The sequence below is a fragment of the Cuculus canorus genome, chromosome 1 (assembly GCF_017976375.1).
Source record: "Cuculus canorus isolate bCucCan1 chromosome 1, bCucCan1.pri, whole genome shotgun sequence".
Classification (NCBI taxonomy): Eukaryota; Metazoa; Chordata; class Aves; order Cuculiformes; family Cuculidae; genus Cuculus; species Cuculus canorus.
In genome coordinates, this window is record NC_071401.1 from 92,737,672 (window position 1) to 92,763,520 (window position 25,849).

General features: G+C 41.4%; 1 protein-coding gene across 1 annotated transcript in view; it reads right to left on the reverse strand.

Annotated features, from left to right (window-relative positions):
• Positions 1-22,874, reverse strand: part of UMODL1 (uromodulin like 1) — a 50,021-nt gene extending 27,147 nt beyond the window's left edge. The window contains exons 1-10 of the mRNA XM_009560874.2: positions 22,799-22,874; positions 18,686-18,928; positions 10,633-10,794; positions 10,130-10,236; positions 7,963-8,155; positions 7,529-7,669; positions 6,626-6,745; positions 4,606-4,860; positions 3,101-3,213; positions 825-1,044 (exon numbers count right to left, since the gene is read on the reverse strand). Coding sequence (XP_009559169.2) covers positions 825-1,044; positions 3,101-3,213; positions 4,606-4,860; positions 6,626-6,745; positions 7,529-7,669; positions 7,963-8,155; positions 10,130-10,236; positions 10,633-10,794; positions 18,686-18,928; positions 22,799-22,874 — 1,630 coding nt within the window. The remainder of the gene's footprint in view (positions 1-824; positions 1,045-3,100; positions 3,214-4,605; positions 4,861-6,625; positions 6,746-7,528; positions 7,670-7,962; positions 8,156-10,129; positions 10,237-10,632; positions 10,795-18,685; positions 18,929-22,798) is intronic.
• Between the last annotated feature and the right edge of the window lie 2,975 nt (positions 22,875-25,849).

Below are 25,849 nucleotides of genomic sequence, written 5' to 3' on the forward strand. Positions count from 1 at the left end.
TGCTACCACTGTGATATTTGTAGGCTCCAGGTATAATTTATCTTTCCTTTTTTTCCCCTATACTATTCCCCTTAGCTTCCACATGCTCTGCAACTCCAAAAGGAGTTTTCCCTGACCACAGTAATTAAGCTTTTAACAGCTTGATACACTGGAGGAGAAGAATAACCCAGTCTGTTGGCTTTGGCAACTCTCTGAACTCTGGCTGTCTCTGCCAGCTGGGAAACTTGAAGCCAATACTTAGTCCTTTGAAGATAAAAATGGTGATTACTGAAGATCAAACAAAGGCCTGGTTTAACGTAAATGTGTTTCTTTGGTCCTCCTCACTGAGAGGACGTTTGGGAATTTCTCTGGCTGGGTTTCTATAGTGAAGATGTCAGATATCTTTTCTTAAACCCTGGCCCAAACACAGTCCCACAGCCTTGAAGAACAAAACTGTATGTGTATCTAAAGGCTACAAATACTCCACATTAATCTTATCCACAATTCAGTGCAACAAATATGTGGCAAACTTCCAGCTGCTCATAAAGTGGAGAAAGTAGAAAGTTAATAGGGAAACCAAGGGCTCTGTTCCTCCTTAAACACAGCAGAGGGAAGCAGTGCCTGCAGGTACCTGGTGACAGCCAGTGCTCCTTCTTCCAACTCCTTCTGGGCTCATGGATAAAAGCCCACAGAGGAGTTCTCATGTCGTGGTTTACCCTCCAGCAAACCACATACTTTGTGTCTCTATAAAGCACTCTTCATGAAGACGCTGATGATACTGTGTGTGATCAAAATTCAAACCTTGTTTTGTTGTTTGAAAGCAAATAAAATATCTAAAAATATACCTTCTACTGCAGTGTTTTGCTGATCCACCAAAAGCACAGAGCCAGAGTGCAGGTAAGAAATCACTGGGGCAAACGTAGACACATCAACTGGAAACTCTGGATCCTGGACAGTGATTCTAAGCCTCACAATGATGCTTCCAGCTTGCAGGGAATCAGTCTGCACTTTCAGGCCTCCAGATTTGTATAAAGCAGAAATGTTTGGTGGAAATGACTTTTCAAGCTAAGCAAAGGGAGAAAAGCAATGACATTTAGGAACCCAACGGGAACAACTCCTTTTAAAACTGAACTATGGTGGTACCATTTTAAAGATTATATATGCACAACATAGAAAATGTTGTAAAAAGAAAAGTTTCAAAGTGTTTCAGAAATCTTACTTTTCAGAAATTATTGAGGCAGAGAGTCTCCTTGGCGCACCTAGATACCATTGAAAATGGTACCCATCTGACCACTGGTCTTATAAACCAAATTTCATTTTGTCTCAAGGGAGCAGAATTTCTTCTGCTCCTGTTTGTCTGCGTCACAGCTGAATTGGCCAATAAGTCTGCGTGCATCAGACCTTTAATGTTAGCTCTGTGCCATGTAAGTTTTTTGTCTCAAGCCTCCTATCTATTCATCTCTGCACTCCCAGACACTGGAACTTGATCCACTGGAACTGGAACTCCACAGTTGCTGGAGCAGATTCTGGCTTGATTCTGCCAGGTACCAGCTAGCAGTCCTCCATTGACAACCATACTTTGGGAGACCCAGCTGCATGGATGCAGAATGGTTTGTGCTAATTGATGTCAGTGCTGAAGAATGGTTTGGGAAATGCTTCATTACAGTATATATAGTATATATATAGTATAGCTTTAGCTCCCAGTGGTTATTTGAAACTCATCAGTTCAAGTTTAGCCTGCAGCCAAGTTCAATGACAAATCTCAGTATGAGAGATAAGAAAAATGGAGGTGGATAACCTCAACAAAATGTGTTTGAGACAATCCCACTTCCAGGCAATATCACAACTAACTATTCCATGGTTTATTATCAACCTGCTAAGTAGACACATCATTTGAACAAATGGTGTTACTCTGAATATTAAAGCTGGCATATTGCTGTCAATGTTTGAGCTGTGCAGGACCTGGCAGTTTCACCTTACACCTCTAGAAGGCATCTCCATGCTTGAACCTTTTGTTCCTATGTACACATCAAAGCATGCCTTTGAGCATGCAATGCAGCACCATAAATCAAAAAAGCTTTGTTTCCATTCGGATGGAGTTTGCTCCAATAAATCTTACAAACCAGCTGTTTAAATGGTCTAAGTTCAAATCAGGGTGGGAAGGTAAGAGAGGAGGAAGGAAGTGAGAGGGGGACATGGTCCTCCCAACGCCCAAGGAGGTAGAAGCAATATAGATGGGCAATGCTCCTTTTCCTCCCCAATCCTATGATGCCAACTAGGTCTGCATTAGTCTCAGAGGAGATTGATTCACAAAAAGTCCTGCACAACAAAAGTGAACATTTGCAGCTATGAGAAACAAACCATGCTGGGAGGTTCAACTTGCAATTTCTAATAAGCAAATGCCTCTTCTATGCTGCCTTTGAAAGCATAGCTCCTTTAATGTTTTTTTCTTCAGATTTATATTCACATATGTTTATGAGTTGCCCTCTGTTTTGGGAAAGTCTCATTTTGGATGGAGATGGCAGTTCTTCTGTTTGAGCCTTGTTCTCTACAAAAAAACTATAGAGATAATTGCATCTGAAACATTTCCACTGTAATAGAGAGAGAGAGATGGTGTCACTTCGTGACTCAAGTTTTATTTATGGCTGATTACACTTGAGCATGGACATGGCTACATGTGTTCATGCAAAGAATGGGGCTGGAGAAGAAAGCCTGATTTGGTCACTTTTCCTTAAAGAAGAAAGAGCTTTGAGAGCAGTCTAACGTTTATAGAAGACAGCACTGAAAGGGATGTGAGCAATGTCCTTTCAAAAATCCATTAAAAAGCCTCAAGTAATTTTAGTGTGAGTTTATTGCCAAACTAAAGATCCATCGAAAAGAGTCCTTGTTGCATGCCTGCATTTTTAATTCCTTTACTCTTCTGTTGGGCAAAATTCTCATTGGCTCCATTGCTAATAAGGCCATGTGCTTGGTCTGTTTAGTCAGTTGAATTTTGTTTTAATTGTAAAGAAATGTCACAGGAAATAGTATGATGGTTTTCAAAGGATATCTCAGCCATGCATAAAATCCTCTATTACATTAAATAAATTCTAAATTACTACCACAGACATTTTAGGAATACCTCTGTAAACAACAGTCTTGAAAAGTCTTCATATGCTGAGCTGCTCACATTACGGAAATCATCAGTGAAGTTGTAGTTGAGAATCCTCATAGTAATAATAAATATCTTGGCCTCTGTAGGACACAATATTCAAAATCACAGTGACAAAGCAGAATAGGAGAGGATTCAGTCAAAACTGTTGTACAGACAAACTCTCAGACAATAGAGGGAGAAGGGAGGGAGAAGGTTGAGAGAGTTTGGTATTAAACCAAGAAAATAAAGCCAATGTTTTGCTACAAGCTTCCTATACATTGAGGAGATCAGGTCCATAAAGATATTTAGATGCTTAACTAGAACCGTATGAGAACTAGGTATACACATATACTTGTGGACCTGACCCCACATAACTCCTACATTTGAGTTACACCCAGGGCTGAATTGCCTGTGACCTCACGTCCGTTCCAGCAGTCACAATTATTTTTCTTCCTGATCTTGGTAGTGTGGATAGTAAATATATACCAAAAGTGAAAATAATAACAAAGAGTAGTGCAGGATACTTTTCTGTCTGGTAAGCCCTGACACATAACGTACAGAGCACGTGAGCCAAAAACAAGAACCAAGGAATCTATTAACCACTTTAACCTGTACAAACAATCTGAGGCTGTTTCTCTTTGGACTGATCTTTGGAAAACTTTTCTTTCTCTCAAGTGCTCCAACTTCATACTCTGAAGTTCAGCTCCCTCTTTCCATAACCACTAGACCTCCTACTTTCCTCCTACAAAGGGAGTAATTGCCTTCTGACCCAAACTGAAGTCATCCTTCATCTGATAAAAAGGAAGTCTCTTATGGATAAATATAAACAGCAGCATTTTCACTGTGGCCAGTGTTAAATGGTTCACTGCCTGCTTTTGAAGAAAATGGAGAGAGATTTATTTCTCTATGTGCATGAAGGCTTGTGAAAAAACTTACATATAATGGAACAGCAAAATTGTGTCTCATTGACTCACTAGGGTTTCAAGAAGCTAGCATCAATTGTTAATTGAACAAAATTATGCAGGTATTCTGCAAGCTTTCTTGCACAGCCCTTGCTAGTCTCTGTAATTCTGGTCACTCTCAAATATTCCGCTGAAACTGGGCTTCCTCTGGGCACTTTTATTAGTCCAGCTGAGCCCTTGACAAACTAGTTTACTGGATTTCTCAATGACCACAGCCATCACCCAGGGTAAATGCAGCCTGATGGGAAATGGGTGGTAGAATGTGGTGCCAGGCACCAGGACAAAAAAAAAAAAGGTATTCTAGCTTAGCCTGATATCTGTAATAGTCTGAGTCAGTTTCAGCACTGCTTTATCAACTTAGGCTAGAGCTCTGCTGCTCAATAGTCTGAATTGCATAAATGCTGGAGTTGAGGAGAGAAAAAATGCTGAAGGAGGTGGGGAATGGGGTTCAGGGAGGAACAAACATATCAGTGCTGAACCACAAGTGAGCAGAGAGAGAGAAAACATATACGTTTTTAAGTGGCAATTCACCTGTTTTAACATTTTGCCGGGAGATGATGGTTTTTCCACAGGTTTCAAAACTGATCTCTGCGGAATACATCACACCTGCTTCCAGTCCAGACACATCCATTTTCATTTCCTCTGTCTTCAGCATTTGTATTACCTCTTTGCCCTTGAACACTTGGACTTGGAAAGTATGATTCAGAGCAGGAGTGACATGCCAGGACATTTCAAAACTGTTGCTGGTAACACTGAAGATTCGGTGATCTCTAACTGCAGAGGGATCTATCACAATCCCAGGAAAAGTCATCACAAAAAAGGCAACAATTCAACTTTAAAGCGCTGTATTATTATAAATTCATTATAGAAAAACACTTTGATAAGTAATAGGGGAAGCTCCTCTTTATGTCATGGGCAGATTCTGGGCGGATTCTGCCCAGCTCACACTATCAGGTCCCCTTATCCATGAACCTCACCACTAGAAAAATTAATTGGGTACATATTCTTCTCGTTTCCTCCTACTATATGTATTTGCGTTGAATCTCTAGTAACAGAAATAAGCAGCCAACAAGCTACAGGTTCAAGCAGCCGGAATAAGTTTGGAATAGTGAATCTGTGTACTCCACATCTGTTGACACCTGCTTTGCACCTTGTCACTTTAATTATCAAAATGCACCTCTTCAGGCAAAGACTCCCTCAATTTATGTCTGGAAAAAAACACAAATCCCAGCTTTTAGAGGCTGGGGGCAGAGACGTGGGCAGAGTTTCACCTATTTATGTGACTCTTGTCCAGTACAATCATTGTCATGTCAATGGAAAAAGACAGGATCCTTCAAAGTTGTTCTTCATTTTCTTAAATTATTCCAATAGGACACAATTATCTAGGCCTTTGAGTCACGTGACTGCCAAACACCCTCAAAGCCATACTGCTCTATAAGAACTTCCGTTTAATGTCTCTGTCTTCAGCTTAGATCAGAAGTTGTGAATGAAGATCAAGAATATTCAGCCTGTCTCTCTGAACTAAGAAAGGGCTACTTAAAGCTACTTCCTCCCACAAAAATAACAGAATGTTGTTACGACAGGATTGTGATATCTCTCAGCTGAAAGGGCTAAAGTCATCCACATAAAGACAAATCTACTGGTGTTTTTGTTCTCACTGTAGTCACTCAGTCATCTATCAGGTATAACAGAGAGAGTATTCACAAAGGCTAACTCCAGTGAAGGGTAGCTGTGGCTGACCTCCCTGCCTCATATACGCCACCAACATCTTCATGAATTCAGAAACAAAAGGCCCACATCCCTGTGGTCATGGCCAGGAGGGGGTCCTGCTGTTAGTAGCAGATCCTCCCACACCTCATTCAAGGACAAGCCCGGGATGTGCAGTGAGCTCAGTCCAGGTCTCATGAGTTTTCTGGTCCTGCACAGCCCTTGCTGGTATGCTTCTCATAGAATCATAGAATAGTTTGGGTTGGAAGGGACCTTAAAGATCAGCCAGTTTCAACTTGCCTGCAATGGGCAGGGACACCTCCCATCAGACCAGGCTGCCCAAGGGCCCATCAAACATGGCCTTGAACACCTCCAGGGATGGGGCAGCCACAGCTTCCCTGGCAACATGTTCTAGTGCCTCACCACTCTTGTAGTGAAGAAATTCCTCCTTATGTCTAGTCTAAATCTGCCTTCTCCAGTTTATAGCCATGCTGGAGTATTGTCCACCACAAGACCTCTGACGAGATCTGCACTAAAATGGCTCATTGGGCACCAGTGTCTCAAGGAGCCCAGTACAGCCCCATCCACTTCCAGGAGTCAGTTCCCTTCAGTAGCCATGGGGATAACAGTGGGGCTTCTCCAGTGGTGACTTCACAGCGCCACAGCCCCTTTCCCATTGTGGAAGTCTCTCTCTTTCCATTTCCATAGGCGAAGGTTCATTCCAAAACTGTTAGCAGCTTCTGTGAACACCCTCCTGTAACTCAACCAGCCCCAGGAAAAAAGGGATAAAAGAGGGGCTAAATTAAAAGCAAGACAATACTCATTCAAATCCAGGGTTACTTACAGCACTCACCACCTGTAGACTGGTTAGTCATGGTCAGGAGACTTGCATTACTTATAGACAGAGCGCTACTGCTAGCATTAATGAGATCCAATGCCAAACTTGGAGTAGATGCTGTTATGCCTAGGGAAGATATAGTATTATCCAAGAGTTAAAGCATCCCTATCAAAGCAAATCCAAAATAATACCATTATTTTTTTCTAATGCTGAAAAGCAGCAATAAAATTTATACTAATAGAAATGAAAATAAATGCATTATTTTATCACAAACCATGAAGTAATAAAGTATCTTTTTATATATATTAAAGGATTATAAAGTTGCTTTCTAACTAAAGCACTTACTCATCTCATTATTTTTAAGTCTATTAGCAGGCCCATTGATGTCTGTGAGCCGTAAGTTCATGCCTTTATATTTTGCTGAATTAGTACCACAAAGTGTCGTTTCACCCATTGCTATGTTCCACCTGTCTCCAGCAGAGGTCCCTGTACAATCCAGGGTGGGATCGCACAACTACTGAGTCCCAGCTGCAGTCACACAGTCAAGATGGGAAGGAGAGTTCATGCACAAATAGCGTCATTAATTCTATTTCCAGGAGGCTGGAAGGGGTACTGACACAGAGTGACTTGGTCTGAGAAGCAGCCGGCGTCTGAAGCTAGAGGGTTTAGCAGGTGAGAAGGGACAGCTGAGGGTAAGATAGGGGAAACAGCCAGGTACTGTGAAATAAATACACTGCTTTTTCAGTCAGAAATATCTAACAGATGGCTTTTGTGGCATCTTCTTCCAACAGGAGTACAAGAGGCACTGCGTGCCCCAGAAATCCTTGCCTTCCAGGACTCCTGCGATAGACCACAGAGTCCTGCAGAGGTATTTCCAGTATTTCCCAAGGTGGGACCTACATTTCCTACCTTCCTTTCTTGTGCTCAGCTGATGAGGGTTGACATGCGCATGTTCGTGCTGAGGGTTGCAGCTGTAATAACCCTCCAGATTTATACAGGTGTTTTTCTCAGGACAAGCGTTGAATTCGGCATAGGAACATTCATTGACATCTAAGAAGAAGAACACAACTTGCAGAGGCATTGACAGCAGTGTCAGGATTGAGCATTAAAGAAGCAGGAGTGTTCCCCTCCAAATTATTCCCTCAAAGATAATTATTAGCTAACTACAACTCTCCATCCTATAACAGATAGGTTAGGGCCATGTTTGAAAAGTTTACAAGATTCACTACACTGTATTTTTGGAAACAAATTGAGTGACACAGATAAAACTCCAAGTAAAGAGGGAGGAATACCCCTGATAAAGGTTCCCCACCACCACCCTTGACAGGATTATAATAGTTAACCTTGCACTTCTGTGTCAATCACTTCATACACACGCTTCACAATGTCCTTCAAGGAAGAAGAAACGTCTGCTAGCAGAGCTGGCTGGTGCAGTCCAATGAGAACCTGAGAGGCCACTGTCCCAGCATATACTTCTGCACGGTTACTCTGGATATGGTGCACAGTGGCATTTAGGGGCTGCAATGCACCAGTAATCTGCAAAACAGGGGACCAAACATTTTGGTATCTCATTCTTTTATCAGCACAACTGTATGTCAATAAGGTATAACCTATGCAATGATTATTATCATAATCTGAGTGTAGAAAGCACCAGTTCAGAAACTATAGCAAAGTAGCAACATAGGGATCTGTATTTACACAAGGTGAGCTCTTCTTATTAACACATTTCACAAGAGAGTTACATTATTTAGTGCCAAACTAAGGGATGAGTGGAGCTGCATGTAAGATCTCAAATGCTTAGGCAGGAGGATGCAGTTCAGGAAGATATGTGAAAAGTCTCTTTGGCTTGTAATGCTTAAACACCAAAATTTCAATAGATTAAATATACTTTAGATATGCTATTATATATGGACCTGTCATAACACTGTTCAAGACTTCTTACTTTAAGCAACTAAAAAGACTGCTGGCAAAAGGAATAAGAAAAAGAAGAAAAGCAATAGACTTGAGCAAGAAAACTGGGACAAAGAGCCACAAAAACACCCCACGACTGACCAAGTTGTCACAGCTGAGTGTCAGGGATTAGAAAAGCCAACATGGTGATGGGCTGAGTTTCAGAAGTTGGTCGAGCAGACAGGGCCTGGAAGACATTCTTCCAAGTAGCAGCTTATTGCAAAGCTTCAGTTTAAATATACTACTTTTTTTTGTTTGACTTTGCCATAGCTTGCTTTAAATCAGAATATGAAAGTCTTGGTAGATGACTGCCCTCTGTTCTATATCACACTCCAACAGAACCTGGGTTTCTTTCCTTTTTAGGATATGAAAAGGGTGAATTCATGTAGAAAGAAGAAGTAAAGTCATGAAACATCCCCATGCTACTGGTAACTTCTATTCTTCTGTCCATCGGTACTAGACAATGATGATGGGAGAAAGGTTTCCTTTGCTACTATCCCACATCCAGCTGGAAAATGAGGTGGTGTAGGAATAAAAATGGAGGGAAATAGAGAACTGCCCTCTTGGATATCTTTCAAAGGCTACAACCAAGTCTGTTTTTCTTCATGGCATGGTGATAAGTACTAGAGAGATGCTTCAGATTTACGGCCTGGAGGGTGTTCCTAGTTCATCAATCCATTTCCTAAATAACATTTAGACAATAGAGGAGCCCCTCGTCTGAGTCTTCTTTGTAGCCTGGTTCTTCCTACAGACTGTCCTTTCAGGAAACGCTCCCCGCATCTCTGCTAGGGCTGTATTTTTCTTGGTTGCTTTGGACTCTTCCTACATGCAGTGTTGGGAATAGGGAGAGAAGAGGCACACGATGCCACTGTTACGTGGCTATGCACGTGCTGCTACCAATACCACTGCTAATCCATGCACAAAACAGAGCCTCGGCCCTACAGCGAAAGCAACATCCTGTTGTCTCCCTAAGAATTGCTTCTCTGGCAGGAATGACAACAAAATGCGCTTGACCTAGACACAGTCCCCTGCTGTAATCCTGAACTTTCACAGCAAAATTTCTGGCCGTGATGAGTTCACCTGCCATGTAGTCCCCAGTACCATAGATCAGTATTGCCTCTTAAAAGGTTTACCTCAGGACTCTTTATCAGAAAAAGTGATGATTTGTAGGTCTTGAAATCCAGACCCAGATGGTCATAGACCCAAAACTGACCGGAGACACACCAGGAGCAAGGTTATAGTTAAGCAGGAAAAAAAATTCCTACATTTCAGAATGTCTTTAAATTGTCCTTGGCAGAGACCTGAAAAATTTCCTAAAGCCGCTGATAAACCAGTGTTACTTGATCTTCTTAAGGATGAGACTGACATTCACCAATTTGGGATAAATTCAGGCCAAAAAACATTAACTGGTGGAACAAAGCAGGAGCAACTGGCTGGCAAGGTTACAGCCAACACAGAGGACTACGAGAACCTTCCGATGCTGGAACAAATGGTGCTTACTGACTAACAGAAACATGGACGCAATGAGTAACATATGGGAGTGTTCATGTTTGTACATACCATGGAGTGCAAAAGGCGTGAATGATTCAGAAGGTGGGAATCCACTCTGATCAATTCATTAAAATCCATTTTCACAAGCACTGTCGCGTTGTACCAGAATGTGCTTCCTGAAGCATACAAAATAAAAGAGCCAAGTCATCTCAGGTCTGGTGCTATAGAAAGTGACAGAGCTATGGGAAGGCTCTGAGAAACTGAAGAAAGCTTTAGCTTTGCAAATATGAAGGGCCCGCATACAGCCATCAGCTACAGATTCGTTCACCATATGCTGTAGGCACCAGCAAAGGGGCAGAAGCTGAGCAAAGACCACTGGACTCTTAGCATCTATGGTTCAGCACTCCCAGGCACAATACTGAAACTAATTATCCTGGAATTGATCCAAAGTAGATTTCCATATTTGGTTTATGAAGATCTATGGTAACAGTTTTCCTGCCCACTCCCACCCTCAGAAGGAAAAATTAAATATATTTCTATTAGAATCAGCCTTGAATTTATCAGTAACATACCCTCTGGCACTGGATCCACACAGCCTGCTCCTTTGGATGAGTTGCAGCATCTTTTAAGCCCTGGACATTCAGCATCGAAAGTGCAAGGATAATCAGATGTTTCTGTACTCTCCATTGGACAAATACCAGGTCTTGAGGCAAGTACACTGGATCTATTGAGTGCTAAGTATAAGAAAAACATTTTTGAGAACAAAAAACATAGAAAATTGTTTCCATAAAATGGTGCTATTTAATTTACAGCAAACATCTCATTTTAGAAGTGCATCTGTTCTGAGGTTTACATGGGGAGAAAATAGCAGCCTAAAATACCATTTTATTCATTTCTCGAGCGTAAATGTTCTGATTTTTCTTTCATCCGTGACATTTCTGTTACAGAAATTTTGAATTTATAATTTTCCATTAGTAATTATGGATGGATGGATAGATAGATAGACAGACAGACGGACAGATAGATTATTTCTAAATGTGGAGACATTGAAGCCCTGCAAAACAGAAAATGTTCCAGCTGTGACAGTGATCAAAGAAAACAGATAATTTCTAAGCTAGAAGTCAGGATTTTTCATTTAACCTTTTGTAGTGACAAAATTAGCTTTTAGTTGCAGTAATTGAAGATGAGAGTGGCGAAGAATGCTGTTCTCAGGTACAACTAAGTGGGTTACACAGAGAGTTAGGTGAGCAGAACTGAGCTCATGGTCTGTAGTCTGGTAGCACCCACGCCTTATCAGCTAGGCAGCCACCCTAGGAGGTCAGTAGCCCACACTAGACAGCCCTGCAGAGAGGGCAGCTAAAGCAGAAGGTTACTGCTTCTGAAGCCAAGGGAAGACAGTTGTTTTGGCTCAATGCTAGTATATGTTCTTCTCCAGAGGAAGAGAGAAAATATTTCTAAGCTCTATGAACATTATTTTCATCCCTGCTTTCAAACATAGCTCCAAGTAAAGCTCAGCTCTAGTCTTTCCAATCAATCTAAAAGATTTCTCTTTTGCATTCGTTTTGCATAGGCTTTTGGTCCTACAAACTCTTGATCCATTATTTGGCAGTTAAGTCTGCCAGAAGAAAAATGAAAATTATTCTTGTAATGGAAAAAGGTTATAGTGCAGGAAAACCACATTCTGCATAATAAAATCCATACCAAATGAGAGTTCCATAGCAAACTATAAAGCTATCAGGAACCATTGTTTCTTTGGGTTTACAATTTCTGTTATCCCAAGGCTCTGAATAATAGTAAATCTAAGATTTCTGAGAAGCAGAAGGGAATATTGAATCTAGGTCTTCTGGCCTAAGCAGAGTAACCTCCTTAAACAGGCAAATGATCTTGCTTAAGAGTTAATCCACGTAACTTGCTGCCACATGCATGTTCCAGATCCCTCTCTCTGCCAGGCCATGGGAGGCTGGAAGATAGTGCAACCAGAGAGCCTCAGCTTTTTAGCACAGTCCATAACACATCTCATTTTCAGTACTCTGAAACCCCAGCTCAATCTACAATCCAAGGATTGAGCTCAAAATGTGGTATGCAAAACTCAACATGTATAATTTTCAGCCACCTCTACAACTTCATATACAGTCATACAAAGAAATAGGTTATTAAGACCAGTGGTCTTAAGACTATGGTCTGTGTCTTTTGAGTAGCCCAGAGTAAGCTTGTGAAGAGTATCTGAAAGGTAATTAAGAAAAGTAAGCATAAATTAATGATGGGAGTCCATGCTTACACTGAAAACCCTGCCCAAACCCACAAGCTGTAGAACAGGGAAGGCACCAAGCTGAGACCTTTCAGGAGCATGCAGGTTACTTGCATGTGTATTTGTAAAGAGTTGCAGGCAGAATGCATGGAAAACACCTTCCCACACTGTTTTATATTGTATTTGAGAGAATATGTGAGTGTAGTTTGTGTCCACACAGTCAATGAGCACATGCATTAACAGGACTGCAAGCATCTTTTAAATAAAGCTGCTGTTAGACCCGCACGACTCCTGGGCAGCAAATTAAGAAACTCTGCCCCCAATCCTAACCCCAATGAATGGCTGGCTGCCCTAGAGGAAGCAGGATTCGTCGTGCTACCTAATGCAGCCTAAATTGGGCCCCTTCCTGCTTGCAAACCAAGAGCCCTTGCCCTCCCTAGTCTTCTCCAGGACCAACTTGGCCTCCAAAGATCAAGTCATAGGCTTGGGTTTGCAGTGGGAGGGTGAGAAATAAACTGTGTTTAATATTACTCAAGTTACTTCTAGGTCCAACAAGCCCCAGTAGCCTTATTCTGCTTCCCAGCATGGACCAGGAATATCTTCTTCTGGCTGTGGGGCTGGAACTACTGGTCATTCCCTCAAGTGGGTCTTACCATTGGCAAGCCTCTTCATAACTTCTATTCTAAAGCCACAGTAAGGTGTGATACAGCCTCAGCTGCCCTTAGATGAGTCTCCCACACATTCCAGTCTCATGCGATTGCTCCATCACAGCTTCCCACGCAGGGAGGCTGAGCAGTCTTTCGTACCAGGAGCTTGCACAGACATGAGCACGAAGGGATTTCCCTCTGTTGGTAGGTCACCAGTACTCCTTACTGTTCAAACAAGGTGGTAAGCTGGACTTAAACATGTAAATCCCTCCATCTCTGAGATTTAGGCACAGTTCAAGCAGTTTTGAGGTTCAAAGCAGCTTTCTTCCACCTGGGCCTTTTTTTGGTATGTTTAACTGCAGTGTAAAAGATTTAATGAGTCACGTGCAATCTCAGAAAACAGTATTAAATCCTGGCTGAATGCCATACTAGCCATTTATTTAAAATCAAAAGGTCATAATTTTTGGATCAGTGGGAACAGAGATGGATTCACATCACATTTCTGCCTAATTGTACCAGATGCACTTTGAAAATTCAATTTACCCTCTCCATTTCAGTCATCCTGGGGACAGTCCCCTACCAAGCAACACTGCCAGCACTAGGGAGAAAACCAGCCAACTCCTGTTAGTCAGATATGGTGCAGGCTTTTCTTCTCCATCATTTGCATAAATGTACGGAAACAGAAATGCAGCACCCAGTGCTTAGCAACAAAAGCTCAGTTACTAGCCTGCCCGCGAGAGAGCCTCTGGGTCTACTGTGACTGCAGGATGGGAAGATCTCCCAGGGAACAAATGCTGAGGGACACCATTAGCTCATCTGTAACCTCCTTCTCTCTCTTATTCCACTTGGAGGGTCTGGGTTTCATCCAGAGGGTGTGGCAGAGCCAGGGATCAAAACCCTGCATTTGTCTCAGGCATCAAAAGGTAGAGACAAATCTATGAGGTTATAGAAAGATCTTCTGGCAAAGCTTGTTACAAAAGCAGACTGGAAGCTTTCATTATACGACTCTGGTTTCAGAGTCTTTGAGCATTGCTAGAATTTGCCTGCTCAGACAGATGTTTTCCATCCTAATTGCCTGTCAGGTGTTGATCAGGATGGAGGGCAGCATCAGGATGTGCTCATTCAGCATTTGACAAATATTTAATGCCTTTCCATCTGAAAACCCATATAATTCACTAGAACATACTCAGGAGCCATGGACTGAAATTCAGCCAGGACAAAGCTGTTGGAGGACACAGGAACATGGACTTCAAAGCGCAAAAACTGTCTGCGTGCTCAGAATAAACTTAATAATGTTTAGCCACTGCCAGCTTCAATGGATACATCCTGCTGGCACCGCTGCAACATGGCCATGTTCTGCCCATCAGCACTTGCACCAGGAATCGGAGGAGAGCAGGCAGGGGTCTATGGTGAGCCTGCAGCTCAGATGAGACTCCGGGTACCCCTGCTCTCCCCAGGGTTAACACAGCTGGGAAAAGCATGGGGTGACTAACTGAATGGAGCAGATAGCCTAGACAAACTACTAGAAAGCCTGGGATATTTTGCTGCCGTAAGGAGAAGGGTGAGGGGGATGCAATCAGTGTCCCAAAAGCAGAGGGTGAGGTGAAAGCGAGGCTGGTGTTCACCGGAGCCAACGATAAAAACATGGGTGAAACTACACACTTCTTTACCTAAAGGGCATGAAATTCTGCAATTTGTAAGCACAGAAGGGTGCAGAGGCTAACCACTGCAGTGAGCTCAAAAAGACACAAAACAGTTCCCTGACAGGACGCCTGCAAGCAGGCACCATGGGGAACAGGCAGGGACACCTTCCAACATCCATAATGCAATTCCTGCGGCTGCTGGGGGCACACAAGGGACCCAAACCTCAGGGCAGCCAGAGACATCAGTTTCTGAGATGACACCCTTCCCACCCTGGAGGGATGCTGCAATGCTGCCCATATACCACCGGTGACCCCACTGTTCTCTGTCTGTCTGGTGACAGCCCATTCAGCCAGGACTCCCCACTGCTCCAGGTATGCAAATGTCTGCACGCAGACTCTGACGGCTCCCAGCCCAGCTAAGGAGATACCTGGGCACCTAAAATAAACCTTTTTTTTTTCACCTTACAATTGTTTTTCTGAAAACCTTAGGAAGTTATGCACACAAGGCATACTTTGATTAAAGTGTGGCCTTAACATTTTCAATTAAGTGCTCTCAAGTTAAGAAACTCTGTGATTAAAGTTGTCTGAGCCCTTCTTATTTCAAGGTATTTTTGTACATGTGTGCTTAAAACTGAGTCTTTACTGCATGCTGATGCTTGCTGGCGGGAGATCAAGCAGGGTTAGATGGCAGATAAGGAAGCTCTGTGGTTTCATCTTATGCAGTAAGGGGGAAAGTGGGCAGCAAATCAGCCACTAGAAGTAAACAGACATGCAGCTGGAAACTAGCCTGGAGGATTTGACCCTATCCTTGCCTGGAAGAAATTCCTTCAGGATGTTGGGAAAGTTTTGTACAACAAACTTGTAGCAACGTTTCAGAGATATGAGTTTCACAGGAACCTGACCTGCAGCCCTGGGACCTTCTTAGCAATCAGGGGACTGCTCACAGTTGCCATCGAGGACATGAGGCTCTGGCACTCCAAGCATGCAAGTTGTTAAAAGCAGCCCTAAAAAACTCCAAAAATCAAAATAAGTTGAAAAAATAAAACTGCACCCTAGTTGTGTGAGAGTGGTCACAAAAGGTGGTTTGATCTCAACATCTCCGCAGCTCAGTTGCCCAGCTATGAAATGCAGAGAATCTCCCTCCCTTCCTGCAGGCTTCCCAAAGACAAATTGACGTCGGTGAATTGCCCCAGGATTCGCCTCAAGAGGTGATAAATAATTCTCTGTTCAAAGTGAGGCTCAGCAAAGCACTACACCACACATTGAATGCAGAGGCCAGGATGATGTGCATCTGGGAAGCTCCTTAGAGAGGCTCCATCATCCCTTAGCACCACGGGAAACATGGTCCTGTGGCAAGGCAGTGCCAGATCAGGTAATTGAAGGAGTTTACTTATCTGCATGCCTAGACACAAAGAGGGGAAACAAAGATTGTTTTTATTTAATTCTACCTCTAGAATTAGTTCTAGCACTTTGTAACTTTTATATACTTAACTTTGCAATCTTTATTTTAAAAAAGTTGAAGTCATTTTTGTGTGCATATGTGATACAATCTTACTGGATTGATGGGCATATAGGGAGAACTACCAGAGCAAGCTGACTGATAATACATGTTTTTTCTCCAACAGTAAAGAAATAAGAAAAGCAGAGTTCAGCATATCCCAGACAGAATTAAATGTTTCCTTCTAGGAAGAAAAGGTGGGGAGTGGCCAAAAGCAGGTTACTGCAAAAGGTCACACAGACCTTTTTGCTCCTAGTAGAGTGAAGAACACGCCAGCATGGATAACGTCAAGAAGAAAATAACAATAGTTCAAGAGCATGCTGTGCAGTAATTTCAGCATTTCCAGTTTCTCTTTTCATCATTTATTTAAGACTGTGTCTAGACAGTGCATTACCATTCACAGAATTTATGAGTAATGACCTGAAAGGCAAAGACACCGGAATAATGTAAACAGAGAAATCACCTAGAAGCCATACAAATCCTTTTATGGTTTAAAATATTCCCAGATTAACTTCGACAGGAAAAAAGAATCAAGATGACCACAGCATTTCACCGACAAACCCACTCAGACTGCCCATGGAAAATATGGCACGGGCAGAGTGGAAATTCTGCAGTTAAGCTTTACAAGAGATTTACAGATTTGTTAATGTTAAATTAAATAAAGTCATCAACAACTCTCAAGCCTGAAATATCCCTAGAGATACTTCAAAAAGGCATAGAATTATACTGGGAAAAAATATTCAGTGTTATCAGGAGGCATTTTTTCCACCCAAGAAGTTGGTCTTGATTTTCAGAGATTCTGTAACACCTTGAAAATTGTGATGACTTCAAAAGAAACTCAGTTTCTTTTGCAAATAGACAACCATAACTAGCTAGTGACTCTTTAACATTTCGCAGACACAACAATTTTTTCTGATTGCAAAAAAACCCACACAGTTTTCCCTGATTGCTTCTCAGCCTTGTTATTTGATCAAGAAGACTTTATAGAGGTGACTATTCAACACTAGTAGTAAGATCTACTGGAGATTTGCCCCAGCATGGAACTGTTGCTTGAGGAACACATATGACAGTAGCAGATCTGTCTAAGACTGCTTGAACATACTATCGCATGCAGGTCAAATTTTGCCCTAGCTGACTCTCAATGACAGCCACAGAGCCAAACAACTGCAGGATACAATAAATGAGGGATGATGTGTATCTAATTATGCTTTCATTCCTCTTCTCTAGCAAATCATTTCAAGAACAAGTAAAACTCAACAACCACTTCTGTGTTCCCATCTTTCTGTTAAAAGAATATTCCTCCTAGACACAATATTCTACTAGTAACTATCAAGAAAATATATTGCAAAAATTGTTTGCAGGCTCATTTTCCAACGCTCTGAAGCAATTTTAAATGGGGATGAGTGCATTATTCTTTACAGATCCCATGACAATACGTATGGATCATACCCTCTTATGTCACATTATATGATCTAATGCAGGAGCAGATTCAGGGACATTCCCAGAGAAATGAATCACCCAAGTCTTATGACCCAAAGTGAGGGCCAGGGCTTCAGTAGGATCTTTCATTTTCAATCTTTTGTTACAGCGTTGAGATTATGTAAATTCCCAGCACAATAACTGGAAAAGGTGAAATGGAGTAAATGCAATGTCGTACTGAGAAGAGAAGAGAAGAGAAGAGAAGAGAAGAGAAGAGAAGAGAAGAGAAGAGAAGAGAAGAGAAGAGAAAATTATGTCCTATAAAACTTTTCTGGATGCTGGAATAATTTAGCGCTGGCCTCGATGCCTGCTCATCTTAAAAGCTTTATCCATTTAGAAAAAAGTTCCTTTTCCCCAAAGAATTCTTTCCACCTACAACTCAAGTTCTGCTAAAAATTAGCGACTTCTTGTGGACAACTGATAGCCCTGATGTGGGAAGAGTAAAAGCTTCCATCTTCCCAAGCAGAGTTTTGTTAAAACTCAGAAGTTAGATCAGATCCACCAAAAGGTTCACCGGTTTCCAGACTTCCAACATAGCCCTAGGTAACCAAGGAAGCCCTGAGAAAATAGGCCCTAATGTAGTCTTGTTTGGAAGGTAGTTGGTGTCATCCTGTCTTGAGGCCATAGGTTGTTTTAAATTACCACCAAAAACAGGTGTGCATCACAGAAATTGACCCTGCTCCAAATCACAGGAGATGTTATCCTTATTGCATCCTGGACTACTTTTGAAAAGAAAGCTCCTGCTGTAAAAGCAAGCATGCTCAGAGCACACACAGCACCAGGCAAGGCTATGTGAGTTATTGAACTTGGCTACAGACATTGGCCTGAGTCAGGTCAAGTAATGAGCCCTTGTAGGGGTAATAAGCAGGTGTCTTCTTCATGCTTACGTGCAACTTGAGTGAATTTGTGACTAGGGGTGTCACAGAGCAAGAATCAGGAGCATTAGTCTTTCATTTCTAATCCTTACCATGTTAGAGTTTACTGTAGATCTCTGCAGACTCATTGATTTCAGTGAAGAGGAACATGTTGCCCAGAACTAAATTAAGCCTTTACATGTCTCAGTTTAAGTGCATCCTCTTCCATCAAAAGCATTTATTTCAACAAACTTACCTAAAGAGCAGTAGAGTCCAACTTGTTCATATCCTTCACAGCAATCTGTTAGAGTAATAGTTTCAGGGACTTCAACAGTATGATACTGTGTTTTATAATATGTCCGGGGACACATCATCCATGGTATCCATCCTCCACAGGAAGTGCTTTTCTCATAGGACTTTCGGTAGGCAACCATTTTAGGCACATTTTGGGTCAGGCTATAGTTGCACAAATGGTACCCCAGCAAAGACAGGCCTTTTTCTAGGGAGGAAATAAAAAGAAAAATGAGAAAAGAGAGGGATCAGCACTAACTTGCCACCCCAGAGCATAAGTTCCCTGCAGTATCTAATTTAAAATACTCTTATGAGAAAGCAGTGATAGAACAAATGCAGATGAATGATTTCCAGGAAGACTGATGTTAGGAAGAATGTCACTTCAGAAAACTGACAGAAGACAGAATTAGTAGTGACTGCTTGTCATAGGCATCATTTCAGTCATAAAAGGATGCAGATTGGCAGAAAATTCTAAGACTCTTAAGTGCCTTCAGACACAAAGCAGAAAAAGGGCAATTTAACTCAAGTAAGTATAAAGGAAATTATTATATGCTAATATAAATTAACACTAGGGAAGAATAGGTACTTCCAGGGTAGAATCATCCAAGTAGTCTAGGTGTCCACTCCAGGCTCATGCTGCCAAAGTGTTTGTCTTTCTTCACTGACTATAAAGGGAATGAAGAGCAAGGAACTCATGGGCAGATGACTCACAGTGGATGTCTGGAATAAGACATCCTTCAGACATTGCCCTTGGCTGAAACTAGGTACTCCTACATCATTGAGAAGGACTTTCAGGTATCTGACACATACTCCTGGAGCTCCTATGTTGCCAATCTGCATTTGTAGCAGACCACATTAGACCAGACTCTTTGAGAGCTGCTGTGGTTTATTGAATTCTGTATAAACGACGTCAGTGGTAAGTTCATTAATTACACAATTTCATGTAGGTCTGGGAATGAAAGTCCATTTCTGGAGTCCTGAAACTAGTCATGAAAGAAGCTAGCTGTTATATGCTTTACTTAAAACTGAAATACTTGAGCAGAGCCAGTAACACCTCCCTCTCCTCCCGAAAAACCTCAAAACCAAACCACCACAAAGAAACCCATGCAACAACAGCAACAAAACGAATTCTTACGTGGGATCTAAGAATTAGCAGTAAGCAACCTACAAACATGTCACAGACATCAGGCCTTCTCCTGAGATGTTATGCAAGCCAGAGAGGAGCTGAATCACCCAGTGCCCCATTTGGGAAATAGATGGGATACAATTAAAATATCTATATCATCCTTTGGACAAAGCAAAAGAAACTTTTATAAGGATAAATATAAATTAGCTGCAGAGATTCAACTCTGAGGGGACCAGGGTCAGTCAACAGACAAATTGAAGTTAACATAGTGTACACAATGAGCATAAAGTTAAATATTTACAGTTTATCTTATTTGTACAGGTATCTCCACCCTGAAAAAATGAAACACATAAAAACAGTCCTAGAAAAAAAATTGTGTGGTTCTTAGGAATCATGTGCTTTTATCATGTCTAGCTTTGCAGCTGAACAGTAGATGTATGTGCAATTTGAACAGGACTGATAAAAGAAGAAAAAAGAAGGGTTCAGCCTGGAAGCCTTTCACATCATTGTGATCCCTCCATTTCTCCAGAGTTCACATATTAGTATGGTTAGAGCAAAGCAGGAACTGGAATAGAACAACTGAAGAAGGAAAGCAGTGAAGATTTGTGTTGTCTGTGCAGAGCTGGGGCTTCAATGAGGACATAGAACTGGAAAGATAAAAATTCCAGAGTCAGCTGAGCTGGCTTAGCCTCTACAGCAATGTGCAACATAAGTACAGGTATGAAACTTAGAATAAAATGGTATAGAAATAGACACAGTTTATAATTAGAAGCTACAGCTGTCAGAACACATATGAAATCATATTTCATACTTAAAGATTGATACTAGGTATAGAATGAGGCTGCCAATGCCTGAAGAGGAGTTTTGAGATGCAGCTGTGGTACAAAATGTTTATTTCTTAGTGCAATAGTTTCTTTTTTTTTTTTCCAAAGATGATCAAAGGGCTGGAGCACCTCCCATATGAGCACCGGCTGAGAGAGTTGAGCTTGTTTAGCCTGGAGAAGAGAAGGCTCCAGAGAAATCTTCTAGCAGCCTTTCAGTACTTACAGGGGACCTAGAGAAAAGCTGGGGAGGGGCTCTTGATCAGGGATTGTAGTGATAAAATGATGGGTTACAGTTTTAAGATGAAAGAGGGTAGATTTAGATTAGATATTAGGAAGAAATTTTTTACTGTGAGGGTGGTAAGGAGGTTGTCCAGAGAAGTCATGCATGCCCCATCCCTGGAGGTGTTGAAGGCCAGGTTGGATCGGCCTTTGAGCAAACTGGTCTGGTGGAAGGTCTTCCTGCCTAAGGCTGGGGGGCTGGAAATAGATATCTCTAAGGTCCCTTCCAACACAAACCATTCTATGATTCTATGATTCTATGATTCTATGCCCTCACTGGAAGAGGTTAGCCTGAGGGTGCAGCACCATCAACGGTGCCATCATCCATCAATTCCTTCCAGTTTAAAATGAGCTTTGACACTTAAAGCGTTAAATTATTTGCTGACAGCAGTTTCCTGCTGAGCAATGTGGCTTAAATCAATTTGGACTCTTTAGCAAAGGGGCTTTCTGTTTTCAGTACCCTTCATCTATGGGATTAGGGCATTATCAAATGGAATTAAAATGCACTGGCTGTTGTTTCCAGCATCACAAAGCTGAAGTCAATCACAAAGCAGGATAAGGCAGTTACCTGAAATTAGTAGTGCTACATTATGCCTATCATCTCTGAACTTTAGGATTTTACCTTAGCGACAACTAGCTTTCAGCCTGAGAGGGAAAGAACACATTTTCTCATGTTAAGCAAGAGCAGAAAAAATTAAAGCAAATACTTTATTAATAGAAACAAATACAAAGAGGAAAGCCTGAAATGGAAGTGCGCATTAAGAGCAGGCTGCTCAGAATTAAATTAGATCGGATTTGAGAGCATGATTAAAAAATCAGCTATAAAAAATGCTTGATAACATTTATGCCACAGACTTCGCTGCAATTCTGGAAACTTCACTGCAATTCTGGAAGCTTCACTGCTAAAGTGCCAGAAATACCAGTATAAGCTGGGATCTGCAAAATCTTTTCTCACTGAAGAACAGCAAGAACCAAAGACAAGCCCTTTTCTTGTCTTAATGTAACCTTAAAACTAATCTGTTGGAACAGGAACAGATTCAAACTCAGCTTTAAAATGCTAAGGCTCTGAAAAGTAAAGAAAAATGGACTAAGGGCTCAATTTTTCCTGAGTATTCCAAATCTTTTTTAAAGTCAACACCATTGACTTTAAATGTCACTAGAATGGGGGTTCTGGTGACCCTCAGTCTGTAGCAGCCTCTTTTTTTTTTTCTACTCTGATAGAATAGCAGGAAAGTCTGTACGGCTTTAAAAAATATGGTTTGTATTTTAACAGAGACTTGCAAAAAGTATAAAAACGTGCTACGAAAAGCAGCCAGAAATCAGGATCATGTCTCATCTAAATAAATTAAACAAGAAATTAAGAGTAAATTAGGATTTAATTTAGTAATTACAACCTAGTAATTGAGTTAGGGTTTTCCAAATTACGGCCGGTACTATAGATGAAAGCTAAATGTGTTTTCTACAGGTTCATTTTATGCATCTCTAGGAATTTGCCAAGTACACTACTGCATAATTTCCTCCTAAAATTTATTTTAAAGACAATTTTCATAAAAATTTGCACATTACTGAACACAAAGCAGGAATAATACTCATTAATTTCTGGCACAAATGAGTGACAAGGCTTTCTCCTGAGGATAAAGAGTTGGGGACAAAGGTTATATTTCAGCTTGGTGACATTTTCTACGTTTAATTATCAACAGAGGATTCTTAAATTGTTGCTGAGACATTGCCAGTCCCCCGGAGAGTCGCCACGTTGGACAGTTTATTTCAAGTAAAGAGATATCCCACATCCAAACTAAGCTGTCCTACATAAAATCTATGGTTCTCTGCCCAGGTTTGCATCACTCACCTGTAATTTCATTTCCTCTTCCCAGCTGTGGTGTTGCCCAGAGAACAACAACAGAAATAAGAGTGATCCTGGCCATTGTATCACCCATCCTGGATAAGCACCTCTTATCACTTCGTTTCCAAGGCAGTGGAGCTCAATTGTCCTTACATGCAGGCTTTCAGATTAGGGAAAATGAGTTCTGTTTTTTCACCTGTTGCAGGTAGGTGATAACTAATGGCAACGGAAACAAAGAGGCTCCAGTGGGAATTTTGCCAGTTCTCTCTCCTTTGCACTCTCCCCAGGGAACCTGCCTCTCCTACCTGCTCTGCTTGGTACCTGCCTCCTCGCCTCATTTTGAGAAAAAGGCATTTCAAAATCTCTGGTTTAGTCTGTGTTTATCCTTCTGAGCACTTATTCCCTCTTGCATCTTGAAACCCTGACAGCTAGGAGCCAGATTTACACGTTTCAAATGTCAGCTGTACGCATCTTGAATTTAATTTCGGCCCACACACCAGGTGATACTATTTTTTAGGTCTTCAATTTTATATTTTTAAAACAAACTAAGTAAAAGCAAATGTCTACGTCAATGTATTTTCTTGAATTTAAGCTGTTTCACTAGCTGCTCTCATTGTTCTCTTCATTTCATCGCAATTTCAACATCACGTAAACCAGAGCAATGCTAGGCAAACAAGAACCTTATTAGGCAGGGCGTGAATCAGGAGATCTGAGAAAACAAATCCCTTTCTTATCGTAGTGTAAACCATGAAGGTGTGTTCCCAAGATAATACGCCTGCAGCTTTACAACACAGGACAATAACTTCAGTGCAACATCACTTGGCTCATGCAAAGAAAAGGAGTAAACACAATATGATATTTCATGAGGAACTGACACTAAACTATGGAAAACCACAGGTATGATTCTTGGAGGTGAGGCAATACGTTCAGATCAGCACTTAAATTTATATTACAGTATTGTCAAGAATTTCACATGGTGAAAGAGCCAGAAGTAAGGGAGCCAGAACTGCAAAATCTCTCACTTCTGTATGTTCAGAATATCAGTAATATCATTTCTGTATAACACTGTCAGGGCATCAGCATGTTGGCACTCAGAAGGTTAGGAGAGCTGGGGCCCTGGAGAATGTGCAGGGTGATCAGAGGAGCTGCTGGACGTTTTGGATCCTCTGGTGGAGGGCAAAGCCAGGGCTCCATGTAGTACTGAGGCACTTGTTGTGAGCAGCTCTTCTAGCTTGGAAGATAAAATATAAAGCTTACACGGCAGTGGCACATGGCGGTAAAGGAAACTTAAGTCTTGCCCTAGCTCCAATTGAAAAATGTTTTTTGAGGAAATGGGAACATTATAAATAAAAAATAGATCAAACTTTGCGGCTATGCCTAAGGAGTACCCTTCTCCTGCACACAGCAGGGTGCCTAGTCAGGCATTATCCTCCAGCTGCACCAATTACATCTCCTTTTAGCACAGGGAGGCAGCATGCAGACCCTGGGCTGCACAGTGAGTGTAATCTGATTCAAAAATCCAACTAATAAAAAGAAAGAGGACTTGAGTCAGTGAATTTCAGTTTGCGAACAGAAATATTTCTGCACAGCTTTTACATTTTTTTTCGAACAAACTACCCAAATTTTCTGGGGAAAAAAAAAGAAAGTCTTGATGGAAACTTTTTCAGCTAGTTCTAACAAAAAAAAGATCTCTACAATTTAGAAATTACTTGGGATCTTCTGCAAGAAGCATATGTCCTGGCCAAATTCAAATATAGGTAATCCCAAAATAGCATCTGAATTGGAGTGTATGGGGGTCTCTCACTTACCATCCTAAATTGCTAGATAGGCTTTCCATATGTCTTAAACAGCTGCTGCTTTCCAGAGTTAGCTATAAAACAAACGTCACTATCTTCACTGCACAGGACTTTTCATGACTGAAAAAGTATGATCCTCCAAACTGCAATAAAGGACTAACAAACATGCCTATTCTAAAAGACTTAAATACACGTGCTCATGTTTAGGACTATTAAAAAAACGGATAAAACTTGCACATTCAGAGCTCAGTCTTCGAGCTGGCAGCTGTAGCAAACTTATGCTCAGGGTGAGGCAACTAACAGTGAGTTGCAAATTTATTGCAGTAGTGAATGAAACACTTCCTTAATACAGAATATGCAGAACCCACTTTTCCAACAAAACTGTAGGTAAAGTCAGTCACAGAGGAGGAGATGTTTAGTGAAATAAAAGTACTGGTTATGTGGTGCTGGTAGTGTGCTGGACTGCACTCTGGAAGGATCTCCTCACAGTTCTCCTGGTCCAGTCATCTGGAGCTGGTCAGTTCTCCTGGATCTGTTTTTTGTATTTCCTACAGTTACATTCGTAATGATGATGAATTGATGTAAAATATGTAATTTATATAAGGAAGAATTTATACATGGCAAATAAAAGCTGTGTCAAAATCCCTTATGGATAATTTTACAGGATCAAGAAGCAGATTTTTAGAGGTGGGATTTGACTCTACTCCTAGACTGTACTATCAGTAACTGGAATATTATTGCTGACAGCAGGCATTCTTATAATAATTTTTAGGTATTTATTTCTTTAGATAGACTCACTTTTGACTTAATTAGTCACTTAGAAGATCCCGATCTTCCTAGGCTAGGAGTCTGACAAAAAAAGGTCAATTGCTGGAACATTCCTTGCATTATTTTGTCTACAGCATAATCACTATTCAAAATGCCCAAAATGGTCATGATGTTTTGAGACAGACTGGTCAGGATGCAGGAAAGAGGACTATGCCTTTGGGCTCCATAAGAACAAAAGCTGCTCTGTGCTCCACAGCCAGCCTTCCTGCAGATGTACAGTAAGCAAGCTTGAGAACCATTAAACAATTTAACCTGATGTCTCAAAATCAGCTGTCAGTAAACTTCTTCCAGACACCTCTTCCGATTCCTACCATTTCAACTTGCTTACAGCCTGTCAGTGTAAGAAAGGAAAGGATGGAAGCGCCACCAGTCCTGAGGATCTCACAGTGGAAATAAACTGATTTGGATCAGAAATGTAAAGGCAAACCCACAC